The sequence below is a fragment of the Corvus hawaiiensis genome, chromosome 27 (genome assembly GCF_020740725.1).
Source record: "Corvus hawaiiensis isolate bCorHaw1 chromosome 27, bCorHaw1.pri.cur, whole genome shotgun sequence".
NCBI lineage: Eukaryota > Metazoa > Chordata > Aves > Passeriformes > Corvidae > Corvus > Corvus hawaiiensis.
Genome location: NC_063239.1, coordinates 1,371,685 through 1,384,062, shown reverse-complemented (window position 1 = coordinate 1,384,062; position 12,378 = coordinate 1,371,685). Strand labels below are relative to the sequence as shown.

Here is a 12,378-nt window from a genome sequence, read left to right as displayed (position 1 = left end):
TGTTCTAGAGAAGTTTGCATTGCTTGGTATCACTATTAAAGAAATAAATCAAACCTAGCGCTGCTTGATTATAAAGCAACAATTTATTTTGCATAGGGGGTAAAAGGATCTCAAACACTGAGGTGTTCAGTGAGAGGGAGCTTTATTACAAAGTTCCATCTGCCACTCCTTGTTTTCAGGAGATTAAAAGGATAATAAAAGCTGCCAAGCACCTCTGTTAACCGTGTGGTTCCTCATACAGTGAGTTTTCCTCAAGGATAAAACCACGATCTGTTCCCCCCTCACAATCTTTATTATCAGGGGGAAAAAACTCATTAATAAGCCAGTTTAAAATGCATCTTTTTCCCTAAAAAGAAACAAAATGCAATGCCCCGATAGGCAGGAATTTTATTCTGACTCCCAATGAAATCCGAAGGGGTTTGTGCCCATGGCAAAAACTTTCAGTTCAATTAATGAAGCAGGTTTAGAATCCGTGATTGCTTCATTAGCATAAAATCCTTGTCCTATGTGGGTAATCTGAAGCTCCAGAGGTGAACCGGTGGCTGGAGCTGCCCGTGTTTGGAAGCCCAACCCGGCAGATCCGTGGCTAAATCCGAGTTCTGCTCTGACTGCAGTGCTGCAGTCCTATGACAGCATCATATTAATGAGCCAGCAGAGAGGTGCGAGGCTCCATGTGCTCGGCAAAGTTTAACCCTGTCCCTCAGACTTCCCCAACTCTCCCCAGCCGCACACACCCCACCAGGAGCTGTCCGGGCGGCCCGGGCTGGAGGCACCCCGGCAGTTTGTGAGGAGGGTTTTGCCTTTCTCGAGATCAGCTGCTTAAAAATTCAGGCTGTGAGCACAGACAGAGCCTTCTCAGCACCTTCTGAGCGAGGAGTTAGCCCTCCCCCCTCAGCATCCCTCTGCTTTTCCATGCGAGCTGTGGCAGGGATTTTTCTAGCACCAGCAGTTTTGGGGTTTTGGGGTTTTTTTGTTGTTTTATTTTTTTTTTTCTCTTCGCAGTTTACTAATCCATTTCCAGCTGTAATCCCTCCAAGAGGAGCTCAGAGTCTGGATGGCAGCCAGGCACTGTCATGCAGCCCATACAAAGTCTACTTTCCCCCATAAATGTAATTTCTAATAAGGTTTCAAACAATTTATTATTCATGGTGAGCAATGCACCAAGCGTTAGATCAAAGCGGGCGGGTGGGAGGACAAGAGAAGGGAAGAGAAGAAGGGAGAAAGAGACGAAGAAAAGCACCAAGAGCAAGGATTTGAGATGCCGGGGGTCTCCCAAACTCTTGCTGACAGCCCGGCTGCTCCAGGGCTTCCCCCCGCTCCTCCCGCAGAGCTCCCGGAGCCGGCGCGGGGAGCGCTCGGTGCCGCAGAGCCCCGGCGAGCGCCGCCTCCCCCGCCCGCTGCGACCTTCACACGCCAGACCCCGCCTGGGGACGGGGGGGGGGGGCGGGGGGATGGACCCTCCCCACCCATCTGCGGGGCCCTCTGCCCCCTGAAACCCCCCCGAGCCCCGCGGAAGGCCGATCCCGACCCTCCCAGCCCGCCCGGCGGGAGCTGTCCGTGGTGATGGAGCCGCTGATCCCCATTCCCGGATCCCGCTCCCGGTTCCCTGTTCCCGGTGCCAGCCCCGGCCCTACCCGGCTCCGCAGCCCCCGGCAGCGGCCCGGGGCCCGCAGCGCGCTCCGCTCTGCCGTGGGCGCTGCGGGAGGAGGGGCTGCGGGAGAGAAAAGGGAGGAAAAGAGGGAAAAGAGTGAAAAGAAATGGAAGAAAGAGGGGAAAGAAATGAAAAGGAAGGAAAGGAAGAACAGAAAAAGAAATAAACAAAAGAAAGGGAAGGGAAGAAAGAAAGGGAAGAATGGAAAGTAAGGGAGGAAAAAAGAAAGGAAAGCAAGAATGGAAGGAAGGAAAGAAAGGAAGGAAGGAAGGAGGGAAAGGAGGAGGGTGCTGGCCTAGGGAAGGGGGGAGAAGGGAGCAGGGCAAGAGAGAAGGAACGCGGGAGAGGGAAGAGGGGAGCAGGGGGAAGAAAGGAGGGAGTGGGGGCAGCAATGAAAGAAGAAAGGGGGAGAGTGGGTGGGCAACGGGGAGGAGAAGGGAGAGGAGGGGGCAGGGAACAGGGGCAGCAGCGGGAAGGGGAGTGGGGAAGGGGCACCGGGGAGGCGTCAGGGGCCGGGCAGGGGCAGCCGGGACGAGGCGAGGGACGGCAAGGGAAGGAAGGGGGAGCCGGGGCGGGGCGCGGGGCGGGCCGGGGCCGGGCCGGGGGGAGCCGCCCCCCGCACACGTGTGCGGGGCCGCCCCGCAGCCGCCCGGCGGGGCTATAAAAGGGGCGGCGGCGGCCGGAGCAGCCCCGCACCGCCGCCCCCAGCGCCCCACCATGAGCTACACCATGGAGCCCCTGGGCAACCCCTCGTACCGCCGGGTGACCGAGACCCGGGCTACCTACAGCCGCGCCAGCGCGTCCCCGTCCAGCGGCTTCCGCTCGCAGTCGTGGTCTCGGGGCTCGGGCAGCACCGTGTCCTCGTCCTACAAGCGCCCCAACCTGGGCGGCCCGCGGGCCACCTACGGCTCCACGGTGCTGAGCTCGGCCGAGAGCCTGGACGTGAGCCAGTCCTCGCTGCTCAACGGCGCGGCCGAGCTCAAGCTGAGCCGCTCCAACGAGAAGGAGCAGCTGCAGGGGCTCAACGACCGCTTCGCCGGCTACATCGAGAAGGTGCATTACCTGGAGCAGCAGAACAAGGAGATCGAGGCGGAGCTGGCGGCGCTGCGGCAGAAACACGCCGGGCGGGCGCAGCTGAGCGACGCCTACGAGCAGGAGCTGCGGGAGCTGCGCGGGGCCCTGGAGCAGGTGAGCCACGAGAAGGCGCAGATCCAGCTGGACTCGGAGCACATCGAGGAGGACATCCAGCGCCTGCGGGAGCGCTTCGAGGATGAGGCGCGGCTGCGCGACGAGACGGAGGCGACGATCCGCGCCCTGCGCAAGGAGATGGAGGAGGCCTCGCTGATGCGCGCCGAGCTGGACAAGAAGGTGCAGTCGCTGCAGGACGAGGTGGCCTTCCTGAGGGGCAACCACGAGGAGGAGGTGGCCGAGCTGCTGGCGCAGCTGCAGGCGTCCCACGCCACGGTGGAGAGGAAGGACTACCTGAAGACAGACCTGACGACGGCGCTGAAGGAGATCCGCGCCCAGCTCGAGTGCCAGTCCGACCACAACATGCACCAGGCCGAGGAGTGGTTCAAGTGCCGCTACGCCAAGCTCACCGAGGCGGCCGAGCAGAACAAGGAGGCGATCCGCTCCGCCAAGGAGGAGATCGCCGAGTACCGCCGGCAGCTCCAGTCCAAGAGCATCGAGCTCGAGTCGGTGCGCGGCACCAAGGAGTCGCTGGAGAGGCAGCTCAGCGACATCGAGGAGCGCCACAATAACGACCTCACCACGTATCAGGTACCGGGGAGGCGGCGCGGGGCTGTCCCGAGCCCGGCGGGGGGATGGCCGGTGCCCGCTCTGGGGAGGGGGATGCGGGAGGTGCCCGGTGCCAGCCCCCGGCGAGGGATGGAGGGGTGCGGGAGATGCCCGGTGCCCGCTCCGGCGGGAGGGATGCGGGGGGTGCCCGGTGCCGGCTGCGCAGCGAGGGATGCAGGGATGCGGAAGGCGGGGAGAGGATGCTGCGGAGGGCGGTAGGAGCGGGTGGGTCCTGCTCTGATGCCGGCCCTGCCTCCCCGAGCGGCGGGAAGAGTTTCTAAAAGTCTCCTCAGAGAAGTTGTGCCCGCTCTGTCCCCGCGTGCAGCGCCTGCCCGTGTCACAGGGGTTTTCTGCGTCTCCCTTGCAGGACACGATTCACCAGCTGGAAAACGAGCTCAGAGGAACGAAGTGGGAAATGGCTCGTCACTTGAGGGAGTACCAGGACCTCCTCAATGTCAAGATGGCCCTGGACATCGAAATTGCTGCGTACAGGTACAGTGGGATCACTGCAGACGTGTCTGGAATATTAATAGCACTGCGGATGCTGCTGGCTCGGGAGGCTTTACCACAGCTAAGAAATATCTGCATGCAGTGAACACGGGTAAAATTAGAGCCTGGCTAAATCACTGCAACCATTAGCCAGCCCAGTTAGAGCCCAGAAGGTCATTAGGGACCAGCTAATCAGTGGTAGAGCTGCCAGCAAGCCCCGCGGGCACGGCACAGCGTGACTCAGTGCAGCGGCTCCCGCGCCGCATTCTGTCCTTGGCCGCAGGAGCAGGAGATGCAGCGAAAGACGAGTTTATTTTTAATTCCTGTCTGCTTTGCAGATGCCAGGCATGCAGGGCTTGTCACCAGAGCTCCCTTTCATCGCCTGGGAGAGACAGGGAATTTGCTTGATCATGATTTGAGGCAGCAAGTGCTGATCTGCCTGTCACAAACACTTTTGCTTTTCTTGCTCAACTTTCCTTCAGAGGCACCCGCTCTAATCTGGAGCTGAGCGTTGCTTGCTGTTGCCATCACCTGGCAGGTTTTTTTAGTCTCCTCTGTATCACTTCAGAACTCACTGGAGAGCTCCTGATTTTTCTGGGTCACAGGCTCAGATGAAAAACATTTGAATAAAAGAAAAGTAAAAACAACAAAAAACCACCCCCATCTCCAGATCTGTTGAAATTCCTGAGGTTGTTCAGACACACAGACACCCCGGGGGCTGTAGCTGGCTGCTGCCAAAGTCAGCTGAAATCTCCAGTTCTCATATTCCCACAAAAAAAGGTGGATGCCCAAATTACCAAATTAGAACATGTGCTCTAATCAGCTGTGACTGCCTCAGACACAATATTTGATTTGGGTCTCTTGGCTGTGTCAAATTCTGTTTGCCTAAGTCGTAATGAATCCTATGAAATTAATTAGTTTGTCCTAATCCCTGCTGATTTACACCATAATGGAGCTTTCTGACATTAAAGATGAATTTTAACTGATCACTGACGTGTCACACCTGCCACAGGCAAACCAAGCTAAAAACTGCTGGATGGGAGTTTTGCAGAAGAGCGGATTCAAGGAAAGCTGGGCTGGGCCCTGAGCCGTGGATGGCACTGGGCAGTTCCAGCACATTCCACAGCAAACTGGTTCTGTCCTGCTGGCAGGGGAACAGTACAGCAGGGACTGTGATGGAATCCTGGAATGGTTTGGGTTGGAAGAGACCTTAAAACTCATCCCAAAGCAGGGACACCTTCCACCATCCCAGTTGCTCCACGCCCTGTCCAGCCTGGCCTTGGACACTTCCAGGGATGGGATAGCCACAATTATTCCAACAACTGTCCCTTATTTTGTTTTTTTATGCTCATTTTCTTTTTTTCTCTCCTCCTGATTCCCTCAGGAAGCTGCTGGAGGGTGAAGAGACAAGATTCAGTGCCTTCTCTGGAAGCATTACTGGTCCCATATTCACACACAGACCACCATCTGTCACAATAGCATCCACCAAAATCCAGAAAACGAAAATCGAACCACCAAAGCTGAAGGTCCAGCACAAGTTTGTAGAAGAAATCATTGAAGAGACGAAGGTGGAGGATGAAAAGTCTGAGATGGAAGATGCCCTGGCAGCCATTGCAGAAGAAATGGCAGCCAAGGCACAGCAGGAAGAACAGGAGGAAGAAAAAGCAGAAGAAGCTGCAGAGGAAGAAGTTTCTGAGAAGGCTCCTGCAGAAGAAGCTGCACCTGAGGAGGAAGAGAAGGAGGAAGAGGAAGCAGAGGAGGAAGAAGCTGCAAAATCTGACGCCGCAGAAGAAGGTGGCTCTGAAAAAGAAGAAATTGAGGAAAAGGAAGAAGAGGAGGAAGCTGAGGAAGAGGAGGAAAAACCTGAGGCCAAGGGCAAAGCTGAAGAGGTACCAGCAAAGGCAGAGAAGGTCAAAACCCCTCCCGCAAAGTCCCCCCCGAAATCGCCCCCAAAATCGCCCCCAAAATCCCCCGTAACAGAGCCGGCCAAGGCCGCCCCGAAAGAAAAAGCCGTGGAAGCAGTGAAAGAACAGAAGGTGGAGAAAGCAGAGAAGGCGGCCAAGGAGGAGGAGAAAGCAGCGTCTCCAGAGAAACCTGCCACGCCAAAGGTGACCTCCCCGGAGAAGGCTGCGACGCCGGAGAAGGCTGCGACGCCGGAGAAGGCTGCGACCCCAGAGAAGGCTGCGATGCCGGAGAAGGCACGCTCCCCTGAAAAGCCGGCGAGCCCCGAGAAGCCGCGCACTCCCGAGAAGCCCGCGACTCCTGAGAAGCCCCGGTCCCCAGAGAAGCCTCCCTCCCCGGTCAAGGATGCCAAGGCTGTGGTGGAGGAGACCATCACCGTCACCAAGGTAACAAAAGTGAGTGCTGAGGCCGAGAAGGAGTCCAGGAAAGAGGACATCGCAATCAATGGGGAGGTGGAGGAGAAAAAGGAGGAATCCAAAGAGAAGGAGGAGGAAGACAAGGGAGTGGTGACCAACGGCCTCGATGTGAGCCCTGTGGATGACAAGGCTGAGAAAATCGTGGTAACCAAAAAAGTAGAGAAAATCACAGGGGAGGGTGGGGACAGCGGGACCACGTTTATCACGAAGTCGGTGACCGTCACTCAGAAGGTGGAGGAGCACGAAGAAAGCTTCGAGGAGAAATTGGTGTCCACCAAGAAAGTGGAGAAAGTCACTTCACACGCCGTAGTAAAGGAGATTAAAGAGAGCGAATAAAACCAACCATAGCTAAAATTCAAACCAATTCAAGAGCTTGGGTCGGTGCAAAAGGTTAAGCCATAGACAGCTGCAAAATGCATGTGGGTGGCGGCTTCAAAGCAGATCGGGTTCTCTCATGGAGGCTCCAGACACACAGTATTTTACTTTTTCGTGCAATATAGGGAAGGGGGGGGGAATGCATGCAGGCTCAAGATGTACTCCCTCCACAGAGCTTGGGGATCTACAAAAAAATACTACTACTACTACTAGTGCATGAGATGAAATGTGCAGAGGAAGCTTTTCTGAATTTCCTGAGCTGTTGGAGGGATGTATCTGAGGAACAAGTTCAGATGTATTATGCAAAGAACCAACTGAGCCAAAACCAAACTGAAAACAGTAATAGAGTATTCATGAGAACCAGAACTCTCCTAGCCTTAAAAAAAAAAATAAAATAAAAAAAGCTACTTATAACTAATTATGTTTACCTCACTGGTGCAATTAGGGTGGACTTTTGCTCCTGGGAGAACCTTGTTGACATGCACAGTACGCAACCTTTTGTTGTTTGATGTAAAACAGTCACAGCAGTTCTTGCTCAATAAAGGTCAATATGAAAACATGACTTGTTCTGGTGATTTGTCCCAATTTAAACCCTTTCCTAGGCTGGATGCTCTCTCCTGAAAGGGGATGGAAAATTGCTTGAAGAGTTTTTTTCTAAGAGTCCTCGTTTAGGAGCTGGGCTTTGGTGGTCCTTGGGGGTCCCGTCCTACCTGGGGTGTTCTGTGGTTTGGGAATTGGCTATGATGGAGAAATTTCCTGTACCAGCCCAAAGGCTGGATTAAGAAAGTAGGAGCCACATCCCATATTTTCTAGAGGAAAGAGGAATCCATTGAGCACTTCTGGCTGGCCTTGAGGTGCTTAGAGGGGTTGCAGTTGCTTTTCATAGGAAGGGGAAGGTCTCTAAGCCCTCAATGCTGCTTGCACTGAGCCAAAAAGTGTTAAAACCTTCTGTAAGCATCATTTTCCTCCTCACACCCCAACATCCACACATAAAGAGAGCCAATTTCCAAAGAATTCCTTGGTTTTTCTGGGAGAGAAGCTGCATGAACCACAGCTGGGTGTGGCATCGTCAGTTTGTCATTTAATTGAGCAAAAACCCATTTAGGGGACTCAACCAAGCCGCCACAAGGTCCTCAAAATGGGCTTGGTTCTGGTTATTTTAACCCCTCTTGCTTTAATTGTATGGGAACCTCCTTATCAATTCTCTGGCTCGAATGATCAAGAGGTTCAATCTGCCTCTAAACACAAAATTCTAAACTCAAAGCCAAGGGTTATAAACTTGACATTTTTAAATCTTCAACGGCAAGACCTCCTAAGTGGTGGCCTCTTCCAGAGGAATCAAAAATTCCTCTACCTGGAAAAATAAATGGAGAGGAATGAAGCAAAGGGAAGAAGATAAAGGCCCCAACTCCAATGTGGGAATTAATTTTAAGATTAATTTCGTGTTTATTCCCCGTTTCAAAAGGAAAGCGAAGAATGCAGCTGCTGCCCCACCTCCCATAACTCACGAAGAAATGCAAATAATTCTAAAGCCTGGATTTAGGCTGTGGACTGCCCTGAAATCTGTTGCCTAACTGAGGGTCTGATCAAAAGCTGTGGTTTCCCCGTGCCTTCGATTCTTCAGCCCATCAGTAATTGAAGACCAAGGAGTTTTTAATTGGAAGGGTCCAGCGTGTTCCTCACTGGAGAAGTGGCGGGGAGCCCACAGCAGATAAGGCTTTCAAACCAATCTGGGTGCCTTTGTGGAGCAAAGCACTGGGTGGGAATCTGGGCTCCCAGCTCGGCTGCTGAGTGATGTTTAATTAAAGCAGAGCTAGCAAATTAAATGGCAGCTTCTCTGGAGTCACGTGTGGGTGTGACACAAAAATAACTTTACCTTTAGGAATGAGGAGTTAAGCACTCCCCTATTTTTGGTGTCTGCACCAAAGGTTTGGGAGCACTGAAGGCGTTTTCCCCTTGGATTTAAACAAAATTTCCAAGAGAACACCATGGCTCAACCCCAATTAACACGAGATTATGTTTGTACGCTTTCAGTTAAGTTCTAGGAGTCACTAAAATGTCCCAAACTGCAAAATCCACCCCTCGGAGTGGAAGGTTGGGAATATTCAGCAGGGAGAGGAAGGGTCACCTTGCACGGTGGATTAAATGTTGGTGTCAGCAGGAGACTCAGGAACATTTAACGTGTGCAGGTGGGATCCCAGCCTGGCTATTTCTCATGCTGGGCTTCTTTTCCAGCTGCTTTCTCTTCAGGCCTGGTAGGACACAGCTCCAGGGACCCCAAAATCATCATTTGTGTTGGTTTGCACTCCGGCAATCCACGATTGCAGTTCCTGAGATGAGGGGTTTGCACCAACCCCTCTGCCTGGGGTACATCCATTCCCTGTATGGTTTTGGGAGGCAAACAAGCCCTTGGTATGATGTGTTCCACAACATCCTCATTTTCCTCCTTTTCTCACCCAAAATGTGCCACAGCTTTTAGTTATTACCCAGAACTGTATCCCCCCCCCCTCTCACACACCAAATTTGTGAATTTAGCCCATTTCCCACTGCAGATGTTCCCAGCAAATCCTAAGAGGAACAAGCAAGTGGTTAACAAATTTCTAAATGTTTATAAAACTGTAAGAACTGATTAATATTTCATGGTGCCAAGAGGGTTTTGTCTACTGACATCTGCAATCAAACAGTTTCAAAGGAGAGCACAGTTCCCGGGCAGAGAGGCATAAATGGGATGTTATTTGCCTGTTCTGCACCAATTACTCCTCCAGACTGCACAGAACCAGCGAAGGGAATAATTATTTTCAGACAGAGAAGTTCATTAAACAATAAAAAAAATCCATGAAGGGAAAAACACTAATTAAAGGAATTGACAGTGAGAATTTGTGCATCTTTTTTAAGGTGGGATACCAAGACCACCGTGGCTTCAGGAGCTGGAGGGCTCTAAACCAGGATCTTCCTACTATGCTGGGTTGTGGAGGTGCCACAGATATTCTTCAGCATCCAGAACAAAATTCCAGGTGGGAACAAACTGGGCAGCGTTACAAAACACAAACAGGTTGCATTTGCCAGGGAGCTGAGTCAGGCACCAGAATTTTCTCCAGTCATCAGGGTTTGTGTGCTCCCTGTTCACATGTGGGCTCTATTCCTGCTTTTTTTTCAGGATTAAAGTATCCTTAGCTAATCTGGGAAGGCAGCAAATGATGAGCTGTTAATTATTTAGTTACTAGAAGGTGAATTTCTGGACTCGGGATGTTCTGTACAGGTGCTCCCCGTGCTGAGGGGAGGGGAGGGGAGGGGGTGTGTGTGCATCTCAGGGAAAGCACCCAGCACCTCCCTGGGCGCTCCCTGGGATGAGACCTCAGCCTGAACCAGACCCAAAGAGCAGGAAAAAACCCCCCAGGACACTCCTGGCTTTTCTTGCAGCTGCAACTCGGGGGAAAGTTTCTCCTGAGCCTCCCTCTGCCAGCTCTTACTGCATTGCGTCAAAGCCAGCGCCTGGATTTTCCAAGGTAAAGCGAGTGCTGGCAGCGGGATCCATCCCACAGCCCTGGGAGAAGCTGGGAACACACAGATCCAGCCCAGCCTCCCTCCCACCAGTTTGGGCAGCGGGGCAGGACTGGGGCCCAGCCCGGGCGGTCACTGCAGAGTCAGCCCTGCTGCAGCTCCTGCTGGGGCTGACTCACAGAGCCCGGCGGAGCTGCAATGCAATAAAAAGAACAGAGGGAGCAGGGAGCAGCCTGGGAACGGCAGCAGGAGAGAGGGGAGAGCTGCTGGAGCTCTGGATGTGCTGCTCTGGAGCAGCCCTGGCTGCACAGGGAGCTTTGCTTTCCAGAACAGAGACGGGTGCAAAGGGCTGAGGGAAGGAGGAGTTTGTCAGCAAGGAAAAGTCATGGAAGAGGAAGTAAAATGGGGTTTTGAAGAGTTAAAAGGAGCTCAGAGTGCTGGAGAAAGGCAGCATTTAATTTGTCATGGAATGGTTTGGGTGGGAAGGGACCTTAAAGCCCATCCAGTGCCACCCCTGCCATGGGCAGGGACACCTCCCACTGTCCCAGGCTGCTCCAAGCCCGTCCAGCCTGGCCTTGGGCACTGCCAGGGATCCAAGGGCAGCCACAGCTGCTCTGGGAATTCCATCCCAGCCCCTCAAGGTCCTCTGAATAAAGAATTCCTTCCCAATATCCCATCTAAACCTCCTCCCTGTCAGTTTGAAGCTGTTCCCCCTGTCCTATCCCTCCTTCCCTTGGCAATGCTCTCTCCAGCCGAGCTGCCCAGCTCTGCTCTGGCTTTGATGGTCCTGATGGGCTCTGCCCAGGGCTGGAACAGGTTTTTTCTCCTCAGGGGCAGCCCCTCTCTCCCAGCTGAGTGCAGGCATCACTTCCTGCTGCAGCACTCAGGGGAGTTTCTGAGAACCAGCTCTGGTTTCTGAGAAGCAGCTCCTGCTCCTTATCTCCGAGCAGCAGCCCCGGCAGTCTGCTGGGGGAGCTGGAGGCATCACACCCCAGGGGGAGCAGGTCCCCTCCATCCCCCCAGCAGCTGTAAAAGCACTCCGTAAAGAGCACTGCAAGTTCCCCCAATTCCCCCCACCACTGGCCTGGAGAGGGAAAATGAGATCTGCTTTGTAACAACAGCTCTGATAAAAACAGGGAGGAAAATAAAGCAGGAGGGAAATGGAAAAAGAAATATTTAAGAGGTGTTGTTGAAGGAAGTGAAAATTATTTTACCTCTTTTCCTTCTGGTTCTCAAAAGCATCAAACTCCCAGGAAAGTAGGGAAAAAAATTGGGGGAATGATACTAGTGGAACTCCCTGAGTTACTGGAATTACTGCTTTTCCAAATGGCTTGACCAAGCTTCCTTTTCTTTCTCCTGCTGCTTTTCTTGGGAATGGGAAAGAAAATAATAATTTTAAGTGCTTACTTCAGCCAGCACAAGCTCTTTTATCACCCTTTAAACACTGAAAAGGGAGATGCTTTTGGAACACTCCTAAAATTTGTATAGAAAAAGAGATTTCCTTTCTCTCTGAACAAAGCTGTTGAGGAGAACCGATACCACATCCCCAGTGCAAAAAATGAAAAGCTACCCCAAAATCCTGTGCAGAAATTCATCCAGCCACATCTGTCTGTAAAGCTTAAGGCAGCCATTAATGCCTATTTGAACTCAGATTTCCATGGGTTTAGTTTATTTAAACAGGTTTAATTTGCAGCATTAGCCCAGTGCTTGCCCTTACAAGATTTAATTTCATGTCGCAGCTGTAGGCAAGTGGAAGTTAAACAGGCTCAGAGCACAGCACAGTGCTTAGGCAGCACCAGGCTGTGCTGCTGTTGGATGCTCCATTTCTGTGCCTTTTTTAGCTCAGGCAAAACTTTAAAAATCCCTGAAAAATTCTCAGGATGAGCCTCTGCAGCCCAGAGAGGGTTGAGTTCTGCAGCTGGGAGAGAAAGGCAGCTCCTTCCCCCACACCATCCATCCCTCTAACTGCTCATCATGTTCTGATTTTAAGGTCATTTTTGAAGATGTTTGCTCCAAGCTTCACCTACACCCTCAGTCGCTCTTCCATCACTGACCCACCAGACACTGAGCAACTTCCTGCCACCATTGAACAGCCACATTTGCATTTCCCCTCTGTATTGGTTTGGCCAAATTCCCATTTTTTAGGAGGCAGCTCGTGCTTGTTGCACCCCCGAGCCCGTGAGACCC

At 52.8% G+C, this 12,378-nt stretch overlaps 1 protein-coding gene across 1 annotated transcript; it reads left to right on the top strand.

Annotated features, from left to right (window-relative positions):
* Positions 1-2,323: 2,323 nt before the first annotated feature.
* Positions 2,324-7,252, top strand: NEFM (neurofilament medium chain). The gene is made up of 3 exons (XM_048287475.1): positions 2,324-3,430; positions 3,816-3,940; positions 5,322-7,252. The coding sequence occupies exons 1-3, from the start codon at positions 2,369-2,371 to the stop codon at positions 6,649-6,651; spliced, it is 2,517 nt and encodes an 838-aa protein (XP_048143432.1). The 5' UTR covers positions 2,324-2,368; the 3' UTR covers positions 6,652-7,252.
* The last annotated feature ends 5,126 nt before the right edge of the window (positions 7,253-12,378 follow it).